General features: G+C 35.1%; 6 protein-coding genes and 1 non-coding gene across 8 annotated transcripts; 5 read left to right on the forward strand and 2 right to left on the reverse strand.

The window, feature by feature from the left end:
* Positions 1-3,332: 3,332 nt before the first annotated feature.
* Positions 3,333-3,404, forward strand: TRNAQ-UUG. Its single transcript has one exon. It is a non-coding gene; the product is annotated as a tRNA-Gln (tRNA).
* A 437-nt stretch (positions 3,405-3,841) lies between these two features.
* On the reverse strand, positions 3,842-4,748 carry LOC9301899 (mitochondrial import inner membrane translocase subunit TIM8). Its single transcript, XM_002865779.2, has 2 exons — positions 4,610-4,748; positions 3,842-4,222 (listed from the first exon to the last, which is right to left on the reverse strand). Exons 1-2 carry the CDS (start codon positions 4,655-4,657, stop codon positions 4,037-4,039), a joined length of 234 nt encoding a protein of 77 aa, XP_002865825.1. The 5' UTR covers positions 4,658-4,748; the 3' UTR covers positions 3,842-4,036.
* A 2,396-nt stretch (positions 4,749-7,144) lies between these two features.
* Positions 7,145-8,696, forward strand: LOC9301900 (NAC domain-containing protein 83). Its single transcript, XM_002864031.2, has 3 exons — positions 7,145-7,848; positions 7,942-8,213; positions 8,312-8,696. Exons 1-3 carry the CDS (start codon positions 7,662-7,664, stop codon positions 8,432-8,434), a joined length of 582 nt encoding a protein of 193 aa, XP_002864077.1. The 5' UTR covers positions 7,145-7,661; the 3' UTR covers positions 8,435-8,696.
* Positions 8,697-9,448: 752 nt separating this feature from the next.
* LOC9300154 (uncharacterized protein DDB_G0279979) lies at positions 9,449-11,118 on the forward strand. The gene is made up of 3 exons (XM_021024479.1): positions 9,449-10,306; positions 10,468-10,532; positions 10,615-11,118. Exons 1-3 carry the CDS (start codon positions 9,694-9,696, stop codon positions 10,777-10,779), a joined length of 843 nt encoding a protein of 280 aa, XP_020880138.1. The 5' UTR covers positions 9,449-9,693; the 3' UTR covers positions 10,780-11,118.
* A 1,400-nt stretch (positions 11,119-12,518) lies between these two features.
* LOC9300155 (alpha-taxilin) lies at positions 12,519-15,592 on the forward strand. 2 transcript variants are annotated; one of them, XM_021023750.1, is made up of 11 exons: positions 12,519-12,945; positions 13,037-13,104; positions 13,196-13,307; positions 13,415-13,482; positions 13,581-13,658; positions 14,132-14,196; positions 14,405-14,471; positions 14,575-14,757; positions 14,941-14,997; positions 15,098-15,193; positions 15,288-15,592. In XM_021023750.1, exons 1-11 carry the CDS (start codon positions 12,633-12,635, stop codon positions 15,417-15,419), a joined length of 1,239 nt encoding a protein of 412 aa, XP_020879409.1. In that variant the 5' UTR covers positions 12,519-12,632; the 3' UTR covers positions 15,420-15,592. The 2 variants fall into 2 exon arrangements, with proteins under 2 accessions (XP_020879409.1, XP_020879415.1); XM_021023756.1 differs by having other exon boundaries at positions 12,520-12,945; positions 13,199-13,307.
* A 301-nt stretch (positions 15,593-15,893) lies between these two features.
* Positions 15,894-19,846, forward strand: LOC9300156 (pyruvate dehydrogenase E1 component subunit beta-1, mitochondrial). The gene is made up of 15 exons (XM_002864034.2): positions 15,894-16,166; positions 16,291-16,346; positions 16,452-16,514; positions 17,030-17,110; positions 17,197-17,223; positions 17,319-17,381; positions 17,485-17,571; positions 17,797-17,922; positions 18,329-18,462; positions 18,546-18,618; positions 18,721-18,786; positions 18,930-18,968; positions 19,056-19,180; positions 19,276-19,390; positions 19,477-19,846. Exons 2-15 carry the CDS (start codon positions 16,296-16,298, stop codon positions 19,525-19,527), a joined length of 1,101 nt encoding a protein of 366 aa, XP_002864080.1. The 5' UTR covers positions 15,894-16,166; positions 16,291-16,295; the 3' UTR covers positions 19,528-19,846.
* Positions 19,847-20,201: 355 nt separating this feature from the next.
* LOC9300157 (probable serine/threonine-protein kinase At1g54610) lies at positions 20,202-23,965 on the reverse strand. Its single transcript, XM_002865780.2, has 7 exons — positions 23,364-23,965; positions 22,945-23,229; positions 22,068-22,385; positions 21,600-21,827; positions 21,325-21,425; positions 21,095-21,221; positions 20,202-20,808 (listed from the first exon to the last, which is right to left on the reverse strand). The coding sequence occupies exons 1-7, from the start codon at positions 23,727-23,729 to the stop codon at positions 20,482-20,484; spliced, it is 1,752 nt and encodes a 583-aa protein (XP_002865826.1). The 5' UTR covers positions 23,730-23,965; the 3' UTR covers positions 20,202-20,481.
* Between the last annotated feature and the right edge of the window lie 3,571 nt (positions 23,966-27,536).

Genomic DNA, 27,536 nt, shown 5'->3' on the forward strand with positions numbered 1-27,536 from the left:
GAAACTGAAGAAGAATTTAATGTTGGTTTTGTTTAGTGTATCATACTAACAAATTCCCTTTAATTCATTGTCCGTTGAAAGTGCTTCACTGTTCTGGTGAATCTCTAAGCTTTAAGTCTTTGTCTTTTCAATTTCTCAGATTGTTTTGATGGTTGAGCTTAAGTTTTTGACTCACTTCACTTCAAAGGCTCACACTTACATTTCAAGAATATTTCAAAGTTTCACATCAATTATTAAATTTGTCATGTACTAGGAGGAGAGAAAGTCTGGCCTCTATGCCTTTTATATTCTCAACTATTAGAGAGAGCTTTTTGTTCCACTAAAAATATTTCTCTGGTTCACAACATCTTGAAAGTATCGTGTGATCAACACTTGTACAAGAAAACTTTGTTAAATCCTACTAAACTTTTTACGAATTTTGGTAGGATTGATTTCCTACAAGTTTTTTACGAAATCAATATTTCGTAGGAAACTGGAAGGAAGTTTCCGACGAAAAGTTGTAGAATTTTTTTTTACGAAAAATCTTGGAAAGTATTTGTTGTAGGAAAATTCTTTGAAATTTTATAGGAAAAGATGCGGTGGAAATTTGGTGAGAAATATTCCTTCTAATTTTCTGCGAAAACTATACCAAAAGAATTTCGTAGGAATATTTTATACCAGTTTCTTACGAAAGATATTTTGTAAGTTAGTCGTAGAAAAATCGAAGGTCTTAATTTAAGATGCAACAAACAAATATTTCCAACGAAATAATTATGATGCCCGAACAAAAAATATTCCTCCTTTTAGAGGGTCGAACATGCGATCTTAACCTCTAAGCATCTCACATTTACAAGCAGATCTAACTAATATTTTATAACAAATGCGGCCGATTTAATAAATATATCTTGGAGCAGCTTTGTGTAAAACCTAGATCTGTCAATATAACTCTAAAACGATGTCATTTACATATAGGGTTCAGACAAGTCTTCTCGAGTTTCTTCTCCTCCTGCCGATGAATATTGGTGGTGGTCTCAGACATATATCTGAAACTCGAGTTCGATCTTGTCCTCTCCACAAATCTTTGTGGTGGCATGGTGGGTTTTTCGTCTTGTCAAGTAACTGAACTATCAGAGTTATGTGAGATATATGGTAGTTTTTCTCGGTTAGTTTTTGTTTAGTCCGAATACTTCAAAAATTTTTTTAGGTATTTCAAGTAATTTATATCCAAATCAAAGAATATCCAAAAAATTTTGGTTCTAAATCGATCATTCAATCTATTACCCAAACCAAATCGAAATTTAATCAGTTCCTATATAGATCCTAAACTTTTTATCCGAACTGCCAAAAAACTTGAAAGAACCGAACCGAATACCTAACGCCCACGACTTAATTATCTCCTTAAACCCTTAACAAACAAAATAGTTACATACTTTATATATTAGCGTGACATTTGTTATACCTCCTACTTTGATAAATGTCGTACTCATCAATTAGTTCAATCCATCTAACTGTAATTTTTGTTATCCTTTTTCACTTTCCGCATTTAGGAATCAACAATTGCGTGGTCAAATCCAAAAGAAACTCTTTACGTGTCTGCATATTTAGAACCATATTACGAAACGGATTTAGTATTTTAATACATAGTTTGACCCATCTTTCTCAGTAATTTATTTAATATTTTACTGTAATCGCATAGCAAAGATTCAAGACATTTTAATGTAGTATTCAGTGTACGATTCTTATCCCATTTTCTTTTATTTGTTAAGAAAAGAATAAACTTCATTTGTAACAACTTTGAAGTTATAATAGGAAGCATTATCTTTAAATGAAATACATTTTACAATAAAGATATTTGCAATTCTAATTTACATTAAATGATATACATCGCTCTCACAACAGAGTAATGGAAAATTAGCTGAAGCTCTACAGGAATGGTTTGCAAATAGGCGCTTATAGGACTGCATATTTGAAACTCTTTTGATTTTCTGATTACAGTTTTGGTTTAGTTCAAAGTCAAATTTCAGATTTTCTTATCAAAGATGCATATAATGTAACAAATGTTTTTTGTTGAATAAAATTTTACATTCATGCAAAAAAAAAAAAAAAAAAAAATCTAATTTACATTTTTACAAATGGCAAGACAATCCTTTTGACCGCGATAATTATCCCTAGCTCCACCATTAACAACTTGATAATCGTCACTCATTTCATGAAAATTGTAGTGTGCTTGTTGTTAGCCTAGTAGAAACTACATGAGGTACGAGATATGTTAAGTTTGAGAAACTTTCCTAAGTTTTTCACTCATTTACGAAAATTTATTGACGTTAATAAAACAAACATAAGTGAAAAACATATCAAAATTACTTCATGTAATAGCTACACATATCGGATCTATATAGTTTATAGTAAACCGGCAAGAAAATGAGCTTGAACGATGTTGTGTGTGGCAGGAAAATATGATGGTCGTGTTTTAACATTTTAATTTTAAATTTCAGTTTTTCAAGAAAAGAATAAAGATGAAACAAAATAACGTTTGTACCTTTCATTAAAAGAAGATCTAAAAATAAAAAATCAGTAAATGAAGACTAATGAGCATCAGACTCGACACATTTAAGTCAAAAGCCATGCCTACCATCTAACCAAAGAAAATTGCTAGCTACTTTTGATTATATCATTTACACACGAGTACTCTATCCGAAAATCCTTTAAAATTAATAAGCTTGTCCAAGGAGTTTTAAAAGGACTGAGCTCGATCAAATCCGATTCAAGAATCAATTAATCTCTTAGTCGATTATTATGTCCAAAATTAAACTTTATCCAACTCGATTCGAAATTCATTCTCTTATGTTGAAAAAACAAAATACTGTTTGTGTCATGTGTCTTTTTTTTCTCTAACCAAAATGACGTATTTCAAGTTTCTTCTATTGCTGTTAAATTTTTTTAGATACATATATATTGGTCTTGAATGGTATGCGACTTTTTCACGCTTTGGAAACGTAATTCCACCGTGTACATACCATTTACAAAAACTTGTGTTTAATAAAAAACGTGAAAATAACAAATGTATTTTTTCAATTTATAGTGCAGATTTTAAAATTATAACTGAAATTACGAAACTTCGTTCATCTACTAAGCTTTTTGGCGTTTTAAAACAAAATCATTTATGTTAAGTTTTAAAAAGTTGGTGTTCTATCGATTCTTCAATTTCATAATTCAAGTATTCCGCTATTCAACTATTTATTTGACATTTTCTATTTGTTGAATGTTTTTTTTGGCATTTTCTTGGCGTGGAGGAAATTGTTTCCGATAGTAATATTATTAAGTAGTTACATTGTGTAAACCTTCACAAGCAAGGTTCTATGGTGTAGTGGTTAGCACTCTGGACTTTGAATCCAGCGACCTGGGTTCGACTCCCGGTAGGACCTTTATTTTTGCATCCTATTTATTTTCTCGTAGGCTAGGCCCATCTTGCCCATAATAATAATATATGGCCCATTTTCCATCCAATTTATTTATTATCCGCAGTTGCATTTAAACATAATCATTACAGAGACAAAATTTGGAATGTATTAAAATCTAATTACTGAATTTAACTAAGTAGCGAAAGAAACATTCGATTTAATCAACAAGCACTCTCTTTTCCTCTCTTTTAGTTTCTTAATTTCATCATTGCTACTAAGAATATAAATAATTACTGTTTTATCTCATCTAAGAGATGTAACTTCCTACTCTGTTATTGACTTTATTAGTTGGTTCCACTTTGGTTATTTGCGAATACAGTGAATCAGTGATAAAACACACGAATCCAAATGCCTTTTGGTTCATGCGTTTATTGGCCAACTATTATGTGACTCACGATAGCTTATTCCACAAATGTTTCATACTCTATTAATAGCCATCAATCACATAAGAATAAGGAGTCCTAAAAACACTTATCCGAGAATACTCTTGCAAGATCACTAGAGTAATAAAAAGGTTTTTAACACTTGCCAAGAGAAACACAAAAAGGATAAATTCAAATTCCAACAAGTATGATAACAAATCAACTTCATCAATCTTACTGCGACTGAAAGCGTTTCATGAGGATCATACTCATATCCATGTAGCGTTGCGCGCAATGAGTGAGGCAAGAACTCTCGCTCGAGCTGAACTTACTTCCCGGTGCGCTTGTGATGCATTTGTCCCAACACACACTTGTCATCTTCGCCACCATTTCATTCACCATTGCTCTTTCTTTCTCTTGCTGCCACACAAACACACACACACACACATATTTTATCACAACTCACCAAAACATAAACCCAAGACAAAAAAATGGTTACTTTGCATAAACCCTAGAAAACCCAATTCTTGTAAACACATATTTAGTACACTAAATCTAAATTCAACTTGATTCTAAACCACACATGAAAAAAAATCAGATCTTTAAAGTTTAAAGCATCCAAATTTACAACCTTCCGAATCTAATTTGACCCAGCAACGAAGATTCAAAATAAATGGTTTGTATAACTCCAGACAGGACCTTAAACACATCTTGTACTTATAATTTCGCTGTCTAAAAGCTCAAGTTGCCATGTGAATCGACTTAAAAGCTTTAAATTGAAAGAACAAAAACAAATCGGAGACTTACGGCGAGGAATTGAAGCAATTCTGGGTTGTTTGCCATGTTAGGATCCATGTTGGTTGAGTAGAGAGCGTCTCTGCTTGAAGAAGAAGAAGAAAATTGTTCTCAGCGACTGAAACCCTAAAAAACTCAAAAACCCCAAAAGGATACAATTAAGTTAAAGAGACGCCGCTTACTTATTATTGGGCTAAAAGCCCATTAAAAGCCCAAATGTTAAATATTTGGATCATGTTCAGATCAAATATGTAAATTTTGTTTAGATATCTTGGCCGAGTATACGGATATAGAGTAGGCCTGGACAAATAAACCGAACCGAATGTACCGAACCGAAACTGAAGTAAAAAGAGTCGAATCGAACCGAACCAAAAATTTAAAAATAACCGAATAGATACTAAATTTAATAACCTAAATAACCGTAACCGAATCGGTACCGAACCGAAATATTTTGGATAACCAAAATACCCGAAATACAATTATATTTTCAAAATAATTAGTTATTTATAGACCAAATAATCAAAAATACTTGAAAAATATATAAAAATAGTTAACATACTCGAAAATAACCGAAATATATCCAAAACTATCCGAAAATGCTCAAAAATAACCAAAATATCCAAAAATATCCTAAACAAAAACACTAAATGGATTCTAAATTTTAAAACCGAAAGAAGCGGAACCGAACCGAAACCGAACCAAAATTTCAAAATATCCGAATGGATACTAAATTTTGAATACGAAAAAACCGAAACCGAATGGACCCAACCGATAACCGAACGGATAACCGAAAACCTAGGCCTAATATAGAGGGTGGGTAGACTCAATGATTTTCAACCCGGACCAGACCGGTTTAACTGCGAACCGGTAGTTATTCCTGTCTGGACTAGTCTTGAAACCGAATTCTTAAAAACTCGGATAACACCGGGAAACTTTGGCTAAAACCCGCCAACTAGCGGTTGAACCAGCTATTTGTTGAGTAGTTAATTTTATATTTTTTTTGGCAGTGTCAAATAGTATTTTCTAAGATGATCAAAATGTTACAATCTCCTATAAGTGATTAACTTTATCTAAACTTACTTGACCAATTCAATATGCTTTAGGGTAAATTCCCGCATTGTTTAACCTGTTCAATTATAACTATTTTTTTCTACATTAGACAACCAATCAATCAATTACGTTATAAGTAAAATGTATGTAAAGTTAAGAAAAACAATTAATTACGAAGATGATACATGAACCATATCAATATCAACCATCAAATTGACAACATTAAGTTATAAAGAAATGAAACTTTTCGTCGATGTAGGTCGTTGCTTAAGCAATGTCGCTAAAATCATCAAAATTTAAACTTTAAAGTAAAAAGAAGATTGAAAACAAACAAATAAAGAAAATGGAAAGCCAACATCTTCGAGGTGAAGAAAAGTACCAAATCCAAAATTCTGCGTGGGAGGAGTAAAACATATGATTCTAAATTGACAAATTTTAAGCTTTTCTATATATCCTTTATGAATATAAAACAAATAAAGCTTTTCTATTCAAAAAAAAATATAAAACAAATAAAGCTTTGCCTAGTTCAAAGTTTAAACACATGAAAATTGTATATAGAATTTTCGGTCTAGAATTAAAGCTAGTTGTTAATAATTTAAAATATTATCAAATATATAGCTAGTGTTGCATTCGAATTCAGGTTCAGCAAAAGAAAGCTGATGAATACTCTCTTCCAAGTTAAACTAATCTCAATTCCTTAACAATGAAACAATCATCTTTTATTCATCTCATTTTCTTTTCTTAGTTTTTGATAGACAAATTATGTACCTTTATTTCTAGTGTATAAAAGATAACATTATACAAAAAGGAGTACTAAACCTAAAATGCTATTTGTAAAATTCAAAGGCTGATGCTGGAAAGTTGAAGCAAAAAATTAGAACAACTTTGGTTTGGTGGGCTTTGGGAGCTTTATTGATCCAAGGAAAAAAAGGAAGGATAAAAGGCAAAACCACCAGTCCAAAGAAAAATATATATACAATAATTTATCTAAAATAATTGAAATTAAAGAAGTGCATGAGAGTAGAAAATTGAGTCAGACCAACAATCTCATAACTTACTCGTTAAGTCAGCTTCTCAAATCTTTAAGTTGGGATCGACTTGGACTCTCTTTCAAATTCACTTTTGTTTTCTGAATATACTTTCTCTTATTTTTCTTATTTTTCTTATTTCTTAATCATTGCTTATGCATATTTACTTAGATTTCTTGTTTTAAAATTTGTATCGTACCCGACATTATTATTTCACATGCGAAATGATAAAGACAAAGAAATTTCTGCTTCCACGATGATATCCGTTTTCTTTTCCCACGTATAAATTTATACGAAGAAATGATTTTATCTACCAAGTTTTAGGTTGAACGTCCAAAACTTTTCGTTTACCAATATCTTTTATGTACATTCACTTCTTTAATACGTACTACAAAAGAACTATATGTTTTTCGATGGACAAAAATGTAGGAACCTTGCACATGTTTAGGGAACTAATATATAGGTTTGTTTTCTTTTTCTTGTATATAGTATATGCATAAAAGATTTTCATATGTTAAAATTAGTTCGGGATAAATTGTTAGAAATGTGCTTTAGTTATTGACAATGTTATTATATGGTAATGAAATAGCGTGGATCTAGGCTTTTGGAACTTAAATCTTGTTTGTTTTGGTTGAGAAAATAATAATTACCTTTGCCCGGCCAAAAGAAACGAAAGAGAGATTAATTACCTTTACCAAAAATTAAAGATATACTTAATAACGTTAACTGCATGGGTACATGCACCACAATTTATTTTGATGATCCTCGCATTTAAATAAACAAAAATAAACCAATCTAACTCCATCTCTGAATTTGCACTTATCAAATTTGTATCTATTTATCTCTTGAAATTAATAGTACTACGTAAAAAGTATCTAAAGGAAAAGTAGAATCCGCTTTTGCCAAACTAAAGGTGACACACTCTTATAACTTATAAGTATATAAACAACCTAAACCAACACACAAAGGATACTGATAAGCAAGCAATGGACATTTCTGCGCAGAGATTTGCTATGAACGGAAGAAGCATGAGACTCCCTCCCGGGTTTCGGTTTGATCCCGATGATGAAGATCTTGTGTTCGAGTATCTCGCCAAGAAGGTCCTCCACCGTCCAATGGACTTCGATCTCCCTGAGCTCCGTTCTTGCAATGTTGATCCTTGGGACTTGCTAGGTTTCCTACGAACTCTTCTCTCTTATTACTATACCATATCACATGAATATATATTGAACAATGTGGTCTATTGAATGTCTTACGTACACTTAGGAGAGAAGAACAAGGAAGTGTATTACTTCGTGAAGAAGGAAGAGCGAGAGAGGAAGGGAAGAGAGACGTTATCGGGTTATTGGGAAGAGTGTGAAGAAGAAGAAGTAATGGAGGCTGGTGATCGTGATTGTATTCATTTAGAAGGAAGGAGAAAGACATTTGCTTTCTATATTGGAAAAAAACCTCGCGGAACAATAACTCCATGGATCATGTACGAATTCCGACTTCTTTCCTCTAGAGCTACAAGGTGGTCATCGTCCCCTCTACCTCGGGTGAGCCACTCATTGGACTTTTATCTTTTTCTAAACCATATACGTTTGTTGTAAGTAATAGTATAGAGCTAACTATATCAAATTTTTGGGGTTTAAAGGGTGAGGTAGGGAAATGGAGGGCGGTGAAAGTGGTGGTTAAGGAAGAGAATGAGGAAGAGATGGTGGAGGATGAGCACGAGTCTGACGAGTCTGATGGCGAGGAAGTTATTCAAAGCCGGTGACCACCGAGGTTGATGCCATATATATATGTACTTGGTTTTGTGGTGAATCATTTGGATTTAGTTAGTAACTAAGTATTGTTAGCATATTAGGGAACATCTAAATGAAATATATATGCTTGATTTGTCTTAATTATTGTCTTCCAAGCCCTTTGGAATGGAATGTAATTGAGGATGTGGTGAAAGATGCCACAAGTTGCTTTCACTCTCCGGTCTTATTTTGTTCATGTCCAATTATATATAAAGAAATTTTCATTATTAATTAGTATTTTGTTTTGAATTCGAGATTTCTAAATATAGGATTCCTAAAGTCTATACATGGTAAACTCGTGTGGTGGTTATTGACTTGATTTGAAAAACAAGAGAGAATAGTTGTGGTCGCATTTGATTAATTTAGGTTGCAGAAACATTTTCTCAAACTTATTTAGAATTTTAGATTGTAGATTCAAATTTTTCTTTCGATAACTCGCTGCACTAGTTGTAAAAACGTTATTTTTCTTTGAATATAATTTAACATTACATTAAAAAAAATAATAATAATTTAGGCTGCAGATGAGCAATATGTATGTAATACTTTGCATATACTTTTGGTGATGTATATTGAATTATTGATAGTTTATAAGCGAAGATGATAGCTATCAAGATTAAACTCACCATAAATTCAATATAGTTTAACAATATGCTTGGACGCATACTTAATTGGATTTAATTATTACTAAGACATTTTCAGTTTGCAACCAACCAATTTCATGTTGAACAAGAAGTCTTTAGATTATCTTTAACCCTCACAAAAGACAGTCCGTTTTTTGGGGTTTTTTTTTGACTAAACAAATAATCTTGCAGATGTTGATGTTACGAGTCTTATGACCAATACAGTTACATAGACATCAAAGCTATTTGCAAATTCAAGAGAGACAAACTGTTAGTCAAACATGACAATAAGAATGAAGATGTCACTTAGATAAGAACCAACTCATGTATTTGCCTAAATAAATCACTATTTACCAAATTTAGCAAATAAATTGTAACTAACCAATCACCCATCACACAATCTCAACCCTTTAATAATCTCACATTCTCTCCCTTCTTCTTCTCGTATTCCTAATTATTATCATTCATTCATCATCCTCCCAATTAATTGGCTCTCTTCTCTCCTCTCCTTTGCCTATTTTTTACAATCTTCTCAGGCCACCCACCCGCCGCCGTATGATCTTTTTGGTGGCGGCGATTACACCATCAATTTGTTAGTTTCTTTTATTAATATGGGTTGCGGTGGCTCGAGACTTGGGGGTGTGGCGGCAACTAGGGCGGAAGAAGCCGGTGTTGTGCCACTTCCAGCTGGAATACGTCCGCTTCTCCGGCGAAGGTTAGAGGAGATGAAGAAACGGAGCCATGCAGGCGTCTTGAAAGGGAGCCAGACGTTGTCTAAGAAAGAGCTTCTTCGGCATAACTCTTCCGAGGACGGAGAAGACACGGAGGAGAACGAAGGTAGCTTGAAGTCGTCGGCTAAGGTGGCTCCGGCTCCTGATCATCACGTGGAAGAGAAGAAAGAGGTTATTTATGAAAAGATTCCATCCAAAGATGATTTTAAAGAGGTGAAGGAAGAAGTGGTTGTGAAGAAACAAGAAGAGGAAAATCATCATCAAGATGTTGTGAAGAAACAAGATGAGGAAAATAAAGAGGTTGTGGAGAAACAAGATGAGGAAAATCAACATGATGATGTGGCCATCAATGTTAAGAAAGAAGAAGATGTTGTTAAGAATCATGATGATAATGAAGGGAGTATGAACAACTTTGATGAGAGAATGATAGGTCCTGGATCTCCAAGCTTTAGGGTTTATTGCGTCGATGTTCCTTCTGATGATGATGATGAAGGTAAATCATACGTTCTTTAACAAATACACGCACACATATTTATATGGATGCATGCACGTATGTATATGTTTGTTAGAGACATATTTCTATGTGAAATGCTAGTTATATATATTATGTGCATGGTTACGTTATTGAAACAATATATCCATTCACTATTGTAGAAAAAGATGGAGAAGACACGAGAAAGTCGATGGAAACCGAAAGCGTCATGACAGAGATAAAAGAGGTGATCAATCACATTAATTCACATTATTGATTTGATCTATACTATGGAGCTCTCTAACAATGATATGTTTGTATTTCTATAGGACGAAAGCATCGTCAAAAAGGATAAAAGGGAAAGAAGAGGAAGGAGGTTCGGAATGGGATTGCCGAGGAAGTATTTAGCCAATGTGACTGCGCCATGCTATGCCGGTGGAGGATGCATGGGGAACACTCATTCTCGTTTGGTGCAAGAGAAATCGAACCAGTGATATGTTTGCCATCTTTGCATGGACTGATTTGTTGAAGTAAGAATGGTGTGGTGTACGTACGGGAATGATGATGATTGATCAAAACCACCACACCATGGAAACGATTTTAGACCTTTGATTTGTTTTAAGAGACGCTTGTTTCAGAATTTGTACAACCTCTTCTTCACCTTTGCTTTCTTTGATCAGGATAATTAAGTTAGTGTTTGACGAATTTACTTTTTTCCACGTGGAAAGATGTAAGTAATTTGAACTTGTGCAATAAAAAAAAAAAAGTGTTGTCTAACTCTGATCGATTGTTCAACCAAAATGTTTATATACATTATCCGATGGAAATAAAAATTAGAGCAACATATAGGAAACTGGAACTTATCACTAGAATTTAGAGTTTGTGATTGCCTCTATACAATATGAACGGCAATAATCTTGCGTGAGGAGAAAATTAGTGTATAAGATTGAATAGCAGTATCAAAACAGACTAACTTGTTTTAGTAGGCTAATTAATTTCCTGAGTTTTGGTATATCAACCTATTTTAAAATGTGGTTTTTTTTTTGTCATCTAAAATTTGATAAATTTGTTATGAATTACCAAAATAGGATACAACTCCTAAAAAGCGAAGCTAAACCGGCAGACGACATAAATATCTCCGAAGTTATAGCCAAAAGAAAACGTGATTTTTTCCAATATCTAGCCCATATATATGAAAAGAAAACTAATGACACTAAAAACACAACAAAGATTTTTAAGCTAAAACGAAAGAAGATTAACCCATCAACTAAAAGCAGATTAAACGCTTTTCTTTTAATAAATCTAATGTTAAATTATATTTAAAGAAAAAACCAACGTGTATACAAATTAGTGCAAACTGTTTTTAAAGACAAAATTAAAAGAAATACACTAGTTTTGAAAAGCAACAAAACTTTTTTTTTAAGAAACATCTATAGATGAGATTTACCAAAAATACGAACGGCCAACCCAAAAATATCATCTAACTGTGGTTTTAAAAACATCATTCTAACTTGCTCTGCTGTAAATTGTGGTACTGGAAACATCAACCCTAATCATCCATACTTTATAACCGGTGATTTTGTTTTTTTTTTAAATAACTTTTTTGTTTGTTTAGTTTTATAAAAAAGAAAAAAAAATCAAACTGAATTTGTTTATGATCATGTTTGTTAGGGTTAATCCCATTTGAGATCTTCTGCAAGACCATTTCTTTTAAGCATATAAAAGTGTAAACCTACCTATTCCAACCCATAACTGAAGATGTCCAAAACTTATATGCTTTTGGTCCGAATTGACATTCTGTGTGTGTGTATCCAACTGAAACATCAATAAGATTGTTAGAATTTATCAAACTTGAATAACAACACCATTCATTTGGGGACATGTCTTTAGTCAAGTGGTTAAGTCCATTTGACTTTGCTTTCCCATCGGAGTTTGACTCTAGTAAGTTGCGTTATCCCGCGTAGTAGAAATTGGCTATGGATCGGACCTTGTCGATCCAAAAATGTCAAAAAAAAAAAAAAATATGAATAACACCATTCATTTTTGATCATTATTTGGAACATATATTTTAAATATTTTTGATGAAGAAACCAATAATAATAGTAAAAGTTTGTTGGAGTATTGAATAACATTAAATTTCCGACAAAAAAATCAGAATAACATTTAATTTAGTTAAAATTGAGTAACCCTAAATTTTAGTCAAAATTAAAATTTACAAGTACTCTACTTGTTGCCCAAATCAAACTCTTACCTTAAAGGTTTTGCTCAATTCCATCACAATTGTTAGATATTTAGGTTTTCTTCAATCTCACCGGATTCTTAATTGGCTTCAGATCCAGTCTCAAAAATGGAGTCACCGCACTCGAATCTGCTCCCTGAAGTCGATTCTTTACCCGATGGATTCGTCGACGGCGCAACAGACCCGCCTCTCAATTCACCGAAAACCCAGGAAGAAAATTGTATCACAACAACAATAAACCATGAAACTGTTGCGATCGAAAAAGCAGAGAAGCCGAGAACTTTTCCAGTTCCTTTGTGTGAAACAGATGGTAATGAAGATGACGAAGTAGATGACCTAATTCGAGACTCAGAGAAGCTTAGCTTAGAGGCAGAGTTAGAGCAGAAACAAGAAGAAACATCTACTCCTGTTTCTCAAACATGTAAGAGATGATTATATGAAACTTGATTTCTTTATGAGAATTTGCTTCTTTTTAACCTAAAGTTTGATTCTTTGCTTTTTGTTTGAGTTAGTATCAGAAGGGTCAAGTCAAAATTCAACCTTGTCTAAGGAAATGGATTCACTCAAACCCAAAAAACAAGTTAGTATTTTGATGAGTTCTTCAATCTTGTTGCTTTGAGAAGAATATATGTTGAAGATGATGTATCTGATCTTTGTGCTGATATTGAAAGCAGGAGGTGGTTGAGAGCAAGCGTAAGGGTTCAAAGAATATGTTTAAATCAGAGAAAGAGTTTTTGGAATTTATGCTCAAGTATCAGCAAGTTCTTTCTGAAAGAGATTCTGGTAATAGGAAATCAGTGAAACCGAATCAGTTTTGTGTTACCTTCATTGTTCTATGGTTTATAGTCTGTTCTCATCATTATTGTTTTTTTTTCTCTTTGTTACTGTAGCTATTACTGTTCGTGACAAGCTTGAATCACTTTGTAGAGAATTACAACGTCAAAACAAAATGTTGATGGTATGTTCTTTCTTTCTTTTCGCTTACTCTACTTGGTGTGTTTTGTTTTGAGGAGCTAACCTGTTAGTGTGTAAACTGAATGGTCATTTGTATAACAGGAAGAATGCAAGCGGGTGTCAACTGAGGGACAGACTTTAAGATCGGATTTATCGACAAAGTTCCAGGATGCAATTAAGGTAAGTCGAACACATTTTATTTTTACCAGGGTTTCGATCTTTGCTGACTATAGAAATTTGAGTCATTTTGCTGTCGGTATTGACTGTTCTAAAGAGGAACATCATTTAAGCAAATCTTTGTTTAGTCTTCCAAGTAAGCAAATCTTAAATGCACATCATTCTTGATCCTTGTTCTATTACCTTAGGAGATTACCTCCTTTAATCTTCCGTGTTATATGCTTTAAAAAGTCATGGAAATCTCTTTTTCTTCTTTGTGAAACTCTCTACACTAATATTGGCATGTTAGTATCGAAATCGGACATACCTATTTAGTTCTTGGAAATGATTGGAACTCACTTTATATAAAGTAGAAAGTTGTCCATATTCGTTGCAAGTTATAGATTGATAGAAATAAGTTTGATGAATTGCTTGTAGGCTTTATTTAATTGATTTTTCTTATACTCTCTACCTTCCTAATCCTCTTTGGTTAATAGGATGTAAGCATTAAGTTGGACGAGCAAAAGGATGAAAGCCTCACACAACTAAAAGAAAACGAGATGTAAGCCGAAAGAACTCAATGACAACGTTTTCACTCGTAGAGTAGGAATATTCTAGTATGTTTATTATTTATGTATAGGTTTGTTGCAAATTAAGTTAAAAAATCATTATGAATATGCTCATTTTTAAAACGGCTTTGCTTGTATCAGCTCGGTAACATATTGTAAAGGTCCACTCTAATTACAGTGGATTTGTTTCTTAATCTCCAGGTTGAGGACGAAGTTGAAGCACCTGGCTGATCAATTTATGCTTTCAGAACAACAACATGAACAAAGAGTAATTACAGATTCGTTTTTTCAACTATATATGAAGCATTATTTAACCACAGTAATTGGCTTCACTGTGATGTATACTTGACAACATCTCATTTTCGGAACAGTTGAAGCAGAAAACACTTGAGCTACAGATCTCTGCTTTAAAAATTAAACAGCACGAGGAGAAACTCATCCATGAACAATCTCAGATGAAAGTTTACGCAGATCAAGTTTCTCAGCTTTTATCTACTGAGAAAAATTTGCGGTTGCAGCTAACTGCTGATGGAGATAAATTCCAGCAGTTCCAGGTCTGCTCTCTTTCCCTTTTACACTTCCTAAATAAGTCTTTTTATCGTCTTCTCGATTCATTATGTTCACCAATAATAAGATTGCTTGATTTTGGGTGGGTGTGATGCTATACTCTTTTAAGATTTGTTTTTTGCTGATATTATATGAAAAGACTGTAATGTGAAAGACTGTTGGTTATGCAGGACGCGTTGGTGAAGAGCAATGAGGTGTTCGAAACATTCAAACAAGAAATCGATAAGGTAACAACAGTTTCATACCTTCGAGGTTCTTTGAAAGATCATAATTGCCATTTATGTAATCTTATTAACTTGATCCTGTCTCTATCGGTGTTTTGTGTAGATGTCAAAAGCAATCAAAGAACTTAGGAAAGAAAACGCATTCTTGAAGAGCAAAACTGAGAAGTCGGATATCACTCTCATAGAACTCGTTGAAGAGGTAAAACTAAACCGCCTGTTGTCATCATTTTTAAGCGTTTGTAGAATTTGGTTATGAAACCAGTGAAATCACTCCTTTGGTTGACCTTGAACAGCGTGAAAGATTGAAAAAGCTGTTGGAGAAGACAAAGAAACAAAAAGACAAGCTTGAATCTCTTTGCAGATCCCTTCAAGCTGAAAGAAAGCAGAAAGAAACTAACAGTGCCGATTCTGCACTTCAACCATGAACCAGAGAGAGACTATGAATTCAATTTTTTTGCTTTTTTTGTTTGTTTTTCAGAGTTTTTGAACTAATTAGCACTTGAGATTACAAAACTACAATTAGACCTCAAATTCACTTTTAAAATGTAGAGACATCACATCATATTGATTCTGCTCTTTGTGAGCAAAGTCCATTTTATCTCACAAAATGCAAATTGAGAATAGTTAATTTAGCTGCAGGTTCGCAGAGAATGATTCTGCATTCACTAAGATCACAACCGATTAGAAGAATGTCGCAACCCGGAAAAGCTTCTCCATTATAAACGAAACCGAACCATATGAACCGAAGAAAAGTTAAACCGCATAGAATTTGTACATGGATTATGATTCGGTTTGCATCTTTATGGATTCGGTTCGTTAAAAAATGCGAATCTCTCTGAATTAAAAATAAGTATAACGTAAATTGGGTCACATCCACATTATAAACTTCAACAACAACAACAACAAATGGAATAATAATATTGGAAAAGAAAAAGTATATAACGAAATGTCAACCATTGATCATGACCAGCAAATATTAATCGGACGGCTCCTGTAAAATTGGATGAAGAAGAGAAAGACCTACTCTCTCATATAATTCATCTAGTTGAAATCATTTCGCTGTGTTTTAGAACAACAACAAAAAAAACAGTGCCCTTTCGCTCACGCTTTGAGTCGTATCTTCTTCTCTCTCGCTTTTTTCGCCGGCGTGGTTAGATCGTACCAAAGCTCAGGTAATCATTTCCTCTCTCCGGTACCGATCTACTCTGTTTCTTCGGATTCATGATTTTCCGATGATTGTTAGATCTACGGGGCTTTTGATCTTTTGGTTACTATTGATTTTTGTTTGTTAATCAGAGAGAATGTTAGGAATCTTGAGGCAAAGAGCCATCGACGGAGGCTTGGCTGCTTCGGTATGAGGCTTCTTTACTCCTTTTATTTGTTTCAGTGCGATTACGATTTGAGATTTTTAGGATCGGATTTTGTTTTGTGATTTTCGAAATTTGGATTTTGATCAGACTCTTAGAAGGACGCGATTCGCATTGGTTTCTGCTAGGAGCTATGCAGCTGGTGCAAAAGAGGTAGATGTCTTTTCTCGAATTTTCGGATGGTTTAAGAGCGTTATTGTACAGGTTTGGTTATGTCTCGTCAATTTTGTATGAGCTATGGAAGATAATTTGGTCAATTTATTACCTTTTATTTTTTCTTGTTCATTGAAAGATCGAGTTTAGTGAGCTATATTGGATGTCTGTGAGCATCTGAGAAACGCAAGGATTGATAATCATCGCGTAGACGTTAAGCCTTTTGGCTTTCTCTTCTAAGTTCTGACATTGAAAATGGTAGATTGATAGCTGACTCACATAAGTAGAGTAGTAACATTTTAGAATCCCAACAACTGTAGCTTTGGTTACGTTTTTGAGATCCCATAATTTTTTTCGTATATGAGCTGAGTAATAAAATTTAGCTGATAAAGCTGACAACCGACAAGGCCTTCATTCTTTGTTAATATTTCGGAAACATGTTTCTCCTTGTATATGGACTTTCCCAAAATATTGTTATATTGCTTACATTTTTTTGTGTGCAAATCATTGTTTAGATGACAGTCAGAGATGCTCTAAATTCTGCAATTGATGAGGAAATGTCTGCAGATCCTAAAGTATTTGTTATGGGTGAAGAGGTTAGTTGCAGCTAAACATGTGTGATTTATTCATCTGGCGTTTCTAATCAGATATCTATATCTCATCTTTTATCTTGTTATTGTAGGTTGGCCAATATCAAGGAGCCTACAAGGTTAGAATTATTTGACCCGATGAAAATAGATTTTTCCAGTTATTTCTCTTGTTTTGACCCTGATCTGATTCTGGAGGTCTATCATGTACTCATAGATCACTAAAGGTCTTTTGGAGAAGTATGGTCCTGAGAGAGTTTACGATACCCCTATTACCGAGGTTTGGAATTCTTTACTATTTTCTTGTATTGCAGTCACAATCCTTATGTCCATGGTTCTAGATTGAGAAGATTTCTGACAGTCATCGTTTTACCATGTTTTAGGCTGGATTTACTGGAATTGGAGTTGGTGCCGCCTATGCTGGCTTAAAGCCTGTTGTAGAATTTATGACGTTTAACTTCTCTATGCAGGTGAGCGTTGGTTTTTGTTCTATTCTTTGAATACTACATTTTGCCTCTTTCCTTGACTTGATTATGCATAATTGTTGCAGTACGCATCATGCATTCCGGTGCAATATGTTTTCAGGCATCATAGACTTTATTTTCTTTCGGATCTTGTTACCATCGACATTGAAGTGCACAAAAGTTCTATTTATTTCCCAATGTGTATCCTAATATCTATTGGACTTCTTTCAGGCAATTGATCATATCATCAATTCCGCTGCAAAGTCAAATTACATGTCTGCTGGACAGATAAATGTACCCATCGTCTTTAGAGGACCCAATGGTGCTGCTGCTGGTGTTGGGGCTCAACATTCTCAGGTAAACGCTAACAAAATCTCTGTACAAAAACCTTTTCTTCACTCAAAAGAATATGAATAATTTGTTGCTTTGCATTCTTCCTTCAGCTACTGTGAAACTGATAATGATATTCAAATAGGACGAAGGAACTGGCTTTTGCTTTAACGTAGATCAAATTTCCCCTAAATAATTGAGACATTCGACTGATTAATTATGATCAAGGTTCTTAGCACAGTGGCATGCACCTGTTTTCGTTTAAGTGTGGTAAAACGCACATGAAACTATGAATATGTGGGGTGTAGTTTGTTTCACCATATGACTAATATGATCAAAAGAATTCAGGAGTTGTCTGTGTTTACGGCTTTTTGTGACCTCATATATGTATCTCTGGATGTTAAATGGAGCTATACTGTTCTACATCTTGCAGTGCTATGCAGCGTGGTACGCCTCAGTTCCTGGTTTGAAAGTCCTCACTCCGTATTCAGCTGAAGATGCTCGTGGACTTCTTAAAGCTGCTATTAGAGACCCTGACCCTGTTGTCTTCCTTGAAAACGAGCTACTGTAAGTAGTATGCCTAATTTGAATTCTGGCATGTAATTAGAGCCTACATATCAATACCTCCTCAAATTGATTCCGTCATGCAGATATGGTGAATCGTTCCCTATTTCAGAAGAAGCACTTGATTCAAGTTTCTGTCTTCCCATAGGCAAAGCCAAGGTACTGTCACTTGGTATCTATCGCCTTCTTTTTATGTGTGTCTCTTTCATTTTTCTTCTATCTAGCAGTTGGATGCTTTAATGCTGTCTTTGCCTATAACAGATTGAACGAGAAGGAAAGGATGTCACGATAGTAACTTTCTCGAAGATGGTCGGTTTCGCCCTCAAGGTTTGCCATTTCCTCCCACTTTCATTTTAGTAATTAAAAACGTTTTTGCTCGTTTTATGGCTATAGCTCAAATATTCCTTTTGGATGGTGTTTGCCTCTCTTTGTTCCGTCTCTGAATTATTATTTAATGTACCTGATTATAGGCAGCTGAGAAGCTCGCAGAAGAGGGAATAAGTGCTGAGGTATTTCAGATTTCAGATTTCTCTCTTGTGATTCTCCTTAAAACCAATACGTGAACTCTGAACTTTTTTATTTATGAAAATGCTTAGGTAATAAATCTTCGTTCAATCCGTCCGCTTGACAGAGCCACCATCAATGCTTCAGTGAGAAAAACGAGTAGATTGGTAACAGTTGAAGAAGGTTTCCCTCAACATGGAGTCTGTGCAGAAATCTGGTTAACTTCATATCCTTGGCTCAGTAGAGATCTTACAGTCACCTGGATTGTATAGTATTTTTAAACGCGGGTTAATTTTTTTGGTTATGGATCAGTGCGTCGGTTGTAGAAGAGAGCTTTTCATACTTGGATGCACCGGTGGAGAGGATTGCAGGAGCTGATGTTCCAATGCCTTATGCAGCTAACCTAGAGAGATTGGCTCTTCCTCAGGTTTGTTTTGTCCCTTATCTGCGTAGAAACTTGTTCATATGAATATATCGTTCTTTATTGATGAATTTGAGATTTTAATGATGCAGATAGAGGATATCGTTCGAGCATCAAAGAGAGCTTGTTACAGATCGAAATAAAATCGTCAACAGCAACACATTTCTTCTTTGATCTTTAAAGGGAAAGGAAAATAAGAAAAAAAGGAGAAAAATGATCTCTCTCTCTCTCTCTCTCTCTCTTTTGCTATAAAAACCACCATTCCTCGTGATTTAATTTCATCTTTTTGCTATTATTCTTGGCTGCAGCGGTTTTCGTTTTTCTTTTTGTCCTTCCCAAATTGATAATTCTAATCTTTGGGGTTAACTGATAAAAAAATTGATCGAGAACGCTAGTAAGGAGTTGACAACACCTGTTTTTCCAGCAAATAATGAATGAGGTGTGCCTAATTCATGTTTTCTATATTCTGGTATTGTTGTTTAAGAAGTGTACGACGGAATTAAAATCGAATGAAATTTAGCACATACTATATAATATGGAGATAATGATTTGATTGTTATTTGATTTAAACGCCATTGATCAATTCATATAAAAAACTATACAGTTTTGAATTGTTCAAACGTTTTGAAATCTGCTTCAAATATGTTATTTTGGTTTTATTGAACTCGTTTGGTTTTTAGAGGAATCTAAATGGATATTTTTTGCTCTGCTTCACAATCACATCCAGAGACTTTGATATGCTTGTGTTGCACAGCAAGAAGACAAATTTAAACAAGACCCAATATTTAAAGCAGCAATGAAAATGTTTGCACATCTATTCACGACAATTTTTTGCAACACACTTATCACAAGACTAATCTTTGAAGCCTCAAAATCCATTTCAACAAGACAACAACTATACAATTTAAAAGTAGGATTCTAAAGCTACCTGAATTATGTTTTTACATCAGAGTCAAAACCACATTTTCCATTTGTGCACTCTCTCTCTATTCTGCTACAAAGAATTTGAACTCCTTCAACCAATCTCACTCGAAACGGAAGCAATCTCTTATTTTGATGCACTAATATAACTCCAACTCATTTTTCAATCATCTATCCTATCTCCGGATACCAAAAACTTCTGATCTGCTCCTGAAAAGTAAGTCCATCGATAGCCCGAGCGCTGGAGGAGGTTTAAGTCCCCATATGTACTTTCTAGAAGAAGCCCCACGAGCCCCGTCTTTGTTTGAAATCTTTCTCATTGATGTCCCTTCCCCAGACTTTAATGATCTTGATAACCCCAAAGAAGTCTCAGCCTTTGCACCAAATACTGAGCTTTTCTTTGACCGATCTTCCAATGGGTACCCAACTGCACCGTCCTGGTGAGGAGGCGGAAACTTCTCACTCTTGCTCTTTCCATTTGTTTGTGATATCGCTCTCCATCTCTGCAAACACACATTAGCAAGGGAAAACAATTACAGAATCTTCTGCAAATTCTCCCATTGAAACGAAAAAGCACCATGCTAGATATTTGATATGTATAGCTGATCCAAAAGTCTATGCATATGCATGTATTCTCAATAACTTGATGCAAGCAGTGTGACTAAAACTAGTGAATGCGTTGAGAGGAATAGCATATATAGCATATATATATATATATGCTCATATGAAGATTGTGTGTTTATGTGCGTGTCCATGAGTGTAAATGGGATAAGATGAGGATTTTCTCACATCTAAGTTTGCTTGGCTCTCGGCATTAGCTTCTGGGGCTGGAATAGCTCGCCCAGTGCGATCCCCACGATACCTTATTCTTCTAGCTCCATCAATACCACTACCTTTTCCAGCAAGACCCTTTTGCCTAGAATTACAATAAACGCAGCCACGAGATGAGACCAATTACAAATCAATCTAACTGATAGCATGAGCATCAAGAAAACACATAAAGATGTAAAATTAAGTACCTTCTAGCCTCTTCGTCCCTCAGCTTTACATTCAGTTCTTTGGAAGGTGGATACTTTGGTAAACTTGAAGGATCACAAGGTAACGGTTCAGTAGTAAAGAACTGCAAATGCAAACCAAATAATATAGCACTTTAATAAGGAGCTTTTGGTTGCATAACATTTGATCACATACTAACCAATTTTTTTCTGTTCATAACCAAAAAGAATGCAAAATTTCAAAATTTGAATTTTCATATGTCAAACAATTGAAAGATCGGAGGGAAAGGATTACTCACTTCACTACTCAATGCCGAGGTAGAAGTTCCTCGATCAGCAGGGTCTATAGCAAGAAGTGTCTCGACTAGATGCACAGAGGATGGAGTGAAACCATTGAAGGCTTCAGCCACACAACGTTTGTACGGATGTTGCGGCTTAAAAAGAGTTGCGTTTGGCAGTTTGTACTTCTTCCAGTACGAATCTGAAGGGGAGCCACATAATTTGAATATCTTATGAAGTTGTTCGACCTACAAAGAACAAGTTAGGTAGGAAAAACGGTAAACAACAATCTTATTAATTTTCGATTGTACATTTATGTGTGGTCCAAGATCATACAGTTGGTTTTCAAAGATAAATCAATTCACCAAGAAGTATTCATTGCTCTCAATAATGCAACTCAAATAAGAGGGCCTACACATTTGAATCTAATAGAAACTAAAAAGTCCTAAGCAGACTAACTAAATGAAGATAAACACGGTTTTGTTTACCTCGGTTCTTCCTGGCATAACGGGCTTACCAGCAAGTAGCTCTGCCATAATACAACCGGCACTCCAAAGATCAACACCAGTTCCATAATTGGTAGCTCCAAGAAGAAGCTCGGGAGGACGGTACCACAGCGTGACAACACGACTAGTCATTGTTTGCTTTTGCTTCGGGTCATAAAACGTGGCCAACCCAAAATCAGCAATCTTTAGTATTCCGTCATTATCTATAAGAAGATTAGAACCTTTGATATCCCGATGTAAGACTCCTCGACTATGGCAATGCTCCAATCCAGATAGTAGCTGCTTCATAAAGCATTTAACCTGAAGAACCAGGAAAATGAAAACTCCATTAAGAATGATCTTAGATATAATTATAATATACAGGATAAGAAGATCATGTTTACTTTTTACACCTCATTTTTTTTATTCAACATGTACTTTCTATACTAATCTAATCACTCAACTTAACATTAAGTAAAGATATCAATATGCAGAGATAATAAAAGAACCAAATCCAATGAACGGCAATTCATAAAGGACGTTGAAAATTCACCAGAATCAGAAAACATAATGCAAATTGGGTCCACCGACAAATAATTCTAGCAGCGACCAAAAGCACACTAGAAACAAAACCAATCAGATGATAACATTACCATATGTGACCAAAAAAAAAGTACCCTAAGGAAAAAATAGAAAAAACAAAACATAATAAAAGAAAGAATCAAAGTAATTGCTTCTTGAAAAAAAAACTGAAACCATTAAAATCACAAGAATCATATCTACTACATTACACATTAACTTCTTCCTTATCTGCTTATCACAAATTTCCATGCTACTTAATCATCTTTTACTGATAATGCATTAATAACATTAATCATACCTGAGGAAGATCAAACTTGAGAGCCTGAGTAGCAGCAAGACCAGAAAGATCATGCTCCATATACTCAAAAACAAGGTAGAGACTACACGAAACCCGCGAAGTAACCAAACCTTCAAGCTTAATAACATTAGGATGATTAAGCCGTCGCAACACAAGAATCTCTCTAGCCATAAATTTAACACTCTCTGCTTCCAAATTATCAAACCTAACTTTCTTCAAAGCTACAATCTTCCCAGTCAATAGATCTTTCGCCTTGTACACATTACTATAAGTTCCTTGTCCAATCTGTAACAATCAAAAACATTACATCATTAAATTAAACCAAACATAAAACTAATCAAAACAAAACAAAAACACTTTCTAATTATACCAAACCTTGTAATAATTATACTTAAATTTAATGATTAGTGTTTTGTTACCTTCTCGAGCTTTTCGTATGTGGTAGCTCTGCGAGGTGTTAAGTCTTTGATCGAATCGCCGCAAGCAGAAATTAGCCACGGTGGCCATCCTTCCGGCGTACGGAGACTCATCCCCGGCCGGCGAGAAGAGCCGGCGGAGAAGTCGCCAGTGTGCCATGTTCGCGGTGGCTGAATCTGAATCGAATCTAAACCCTTCTTCTTCTCTCCGATTTCGACTACCTCCGGTACAGAAACAACGGCGGTGGTGGTGGTTGAAGAAGAAGAAGGTAAATCCTCTGCTTTACGGAGGTCTGACGGAGGAGGTTCATCGGGATTATTATGTTTCCGTTTGTCTCCGGTGGATTCTTTGCATAAAACGCATCCCATCGGCTGAATCGGTGAAAGCTCTCTGTCTTTAGCTTAACATTATCGACGAAAGAGCTCAAAGATTGATTTTTTCTCTTTGAGAGAGTGAGAATCGGATTTTGTGTAAAACGACGGCGTTTTTGAGTGGAGTCGAGTCTTTTGCACGTAGGAGTGAAAAATGGCGGTTTTCCGTTAATAGTTTTTAAGCAAACCAGTGGTTTCACTTTACCTCTCTCTCTGTAACTTAAAAGGTAAAAGGAATTTTGGTATTTGTAAGAAAAGTGGTTAAAAAGTTAAAAGCCCTTTTTATCATCTGTAAAAAATGAAGCCCAAAAGTTATTCTACCTTTTTTTTTTTGTTCAAATTAATTTTTGACTTTGTAGTTTCTTCTTTATGCTTTTATATTTCCTTTTATGTTATTTATTTATATAATAATATGTTTTACTCTCAGTAGGCCTTTTGTCAACGAAATAAATTAATTTGAAAATGAAATAAAATATATGTTGTATTTTATATATTTGTTACAAGTCAGCTTATACAAACTCCTCTGTTTGCTCTTTGAGCAGATTAAAAGAGATTAGTAAGTACATTTTTTGTTGTTAAATTATGTCAGTTGAAATAAGTTAACCAAATTTATTCGATTTCATAATAGCATAAGAATTTTTTCATTTATCATTTTTATCTACTCCCTCTGTTTCAAAATATAAAAGGTTTAAAGTAAATGCACACATATTTAAATAATTTTTTTAAAAGACATTATTTATATTTAGTTAATAAGTTCAACCAATAATAAAAAAGACTACTGAATATAATAAATTATCAAATGCATTTAAATTTACATTGACACTTGTAAAATATCTTTTAATATGAAACAAAATAAAATCTTTAAAATATCTAATATAATAAAAAAGAGGGAGTAGTATTTTTAGCCCTTCCAATAATACAACTCAACCCACTTAGTCAATATGTAATGAAGAAAAAAAAGAAGAAAAACAATTCTCATAGTTAAACAAATCTCATTAAAGAAAAACTGTAGTAAATATTTATTCGATCACACTATAGTTAACCAAACATCTCGTAAAAAAAAAAAAAACAAGATTATACTTTAGTACTATCAATTAATTTGAAACAGAGCATCCTAGTTTCGGTGCGCATACCAAAAACAAAAACATTAATATGTTACACTATCAATCAATTTTAGTCCTTCAAATTCCATAGAATATAATCAGCAATGACAGTTTTTGTAAGATTGACACGTGGACTATTTACGGAGACCAATTTAAACTTTTTTGGCCCTAACATCAACCCGTTAAAAGCATATTTTTGGCAAGTTCAGTGTCCACCTAAGATAAGCCATTTCATATGGCAAATCTTAACGGTATGTGTACCGGTTACGGAAAATTTACGGAAAAGAGGAATTGATTGTGACACGGGATGTGCCAGATGTGGCGCATCAGAGGAAACGATCAATCATACACTCTTTCAGTGCCACCCGGCACGGCAGATTTGGGCGCTTTCACAGATTCCTACGGCTATGGGGATTTTTCCTACGAAATCTAATTTTACTAATTTGGATCACTTATTTTGGAGAATACCTACGGAAGTTGATTCATCAGCTTTCCCATGGATTATTTGGTATATTTGGAAAGCGAGGAACGAAAAGATCTTTGAAAACATAGACACAGACCCTTTAGAAGTATTATGATTAGCGGAAAAAGAGGCACAATTGTGGCAGTCCGCTCAAATTGAGCTCTATATTGAAAATCATGGTTCTGTGCACTTGGTAGATCGAATTCGAGTGAGGGATGTTTCACTTGAGGCGGAGTATTCGGGATACCGTTGTTTTGTAGATGGATCATGGAAAGAAAGTGATAAGTTCTCCGGTACAGGCTGGTTCTGTACATCCTCAAATGGAGAGCCGCCAACCATGGGAGCTGCGAACTTCCGTAGAAGTCTATCTCCACTACATGCCGAATTCGAGGCCCTTCTCTGGGCGATGAAGTGTATGATTGGTGCAGATAATCAAGAGGTATCGTTCCTTACAGACTGTTCAGACCTGGTGAAGATGGTGTCTTCTCCAACCGAATGGCCGGCGTTTTCAGTGTATTTGGAGGAATTTCAGAGCGACAAGGAGGAGTTTTCATCTTTTTCTTTATCTTTAATTTCTCGTAGGGCTAATGTTAAGGCGGATAATCTGGCACGAAAAGTTCGTACAGAACCGCTTCATATCACTTATGTAAATAACATTCCTCAGGAATGGCTCTTTTGAGCTTTAATTAATTTTGGATGACAAAAAAAAAAAAAAAGACACGTGGACTAAACCAATCCACAATTGAATATATGTGTAATAATAGTCTAAATAGATATGGACGAAGTCATCAAAACATTCGTCCCCGACAAACTCTCCCAAAACCTAGCCGCCGTTCATCCACTTTTCAGATTTTCGCTTGCCCTCTCTGGTGATCGGCGCTCCTCGCCGCAGCCGTGAGAGGGCCCATTAGCTTATTTGTCTTTCTTTTATTTGTGTTTCGCTTCTTCTTGCCTTGGTGTTTCGGTAGAAAAGGGTTTCGTTCGTCTCAGATGGTGTCTCTTCGTGGCGAGGCTTCGGGTTTGGCCGGCGGTCAGCTCCTCCTGAGAGAGGTGTTTTGTTTCGGGTTCCGAGATCTGTCCATTGATGGATGGCTCTGTCTTTGTAAGCCTTTGCAAAGGCTCGAGTCTTCTTCTGATTCCTGATTCTGGTTTATACGGATATGTGGCAGTGGTCTCTCTGCGTTTCTCCATCATGGTCGTTCTCCTCCTTCTCCGAGTTACTAGGGTAAGCTTTTAAGTCTTGATTGCAGATTTTTGGGCCTTCGTTTGGGGAATCAATTGGTTTGCTGCGAGTGTTGATTTTGTGTGTTGCGGATGCGGTCTCTTAGTAGTATGGTTGGTTAGAGGGTAGAAGCCTTAGTTTCAAGTTTAGGGATGGCATTATTGACTCCTAGTTCTGCCTCCGGTTACTTTCTGCCCGGTTATTGGGGTTATGAGTTTGTGAAGGTTTCGTTTTGTGGGTTCTTCATTTGGATGGTAGTCTCCTGCAAAGGCATCTACTAGCTCTCTTCCTTTTCCTTGTTTGGATTTAGGGTTTGAGTTCAAGACGATGTGGTAGGCTCGGTCTCTATTCCTTCTCTTGCGTGGCGTAACCAGTTCTTAGGCTGTAGATGGTTTTGGCTGGGTCTACGAATGTCCGCGTGTAAGGTTTGTTGGCCCTCTTTGGCGTTTTCCCCTTCGGATCTCAAGGCTTCTCCTTGTCCCTTCTCCTGCTTGTCTTCTCTGTTTCTGGTGTGGTAGTGATGCTTAGGATCTGTGCTCTGATCCTCTTTTATCTGTGCTCGTTTCTGCTCGGGATGTGGTTGTGTGAGCTTGGTTTTGTATCCTTCTCGGGCCTTTAATGTAAATGCAATCTAATGATGGGTCCTCTTGTTGCTCATGTTTGTAACCACTTTCCAGCGTCCAAAATGTTCTATGGAAATGTTCGTCGGATTCTTTTCGTGAAGAGTTTGCAGTTGTTTTGCTTGAGTCTTAGATATTAGCCTTTCCCTATACTTTAAGGTTTTCCTTTTTTTAGGTCTGTTTTTTTTGGCCTTTGTCTCTGGGAGTTTCCATGTACCCGCCGGCTTAGTTTTCCGGGGGTTAGAGTCCCGCCGGCGTTAATATTTCACCATGTATCCCAACTTTGTATTTCTCCCTTGGTTATATTTCATGAATTATTCAGATGAAAAAAAAAAAAAAAGATATGGACGAAGTGTTGGCCTCTAACCTAAAAGCTACCTCTAGATTCCTTCCTCA

The sequence above is a fragment of the Arabidopsis lyrata genome, assembly GCF_000004255.2.
Source record: "Arabidopsis lyrata subsp. lyrata unplaced genomic scaffold ARALYscaffold_8, whole genome shotgun sequence".
Taxonomy (NCBI): domain Eukaryota; kingdom Viridiplantae; phylum Streptophyta; class Magnoliopsida; order Brassicales; family Brassicaceae; genus Arabidopsis; species Arabidopsis lyrata.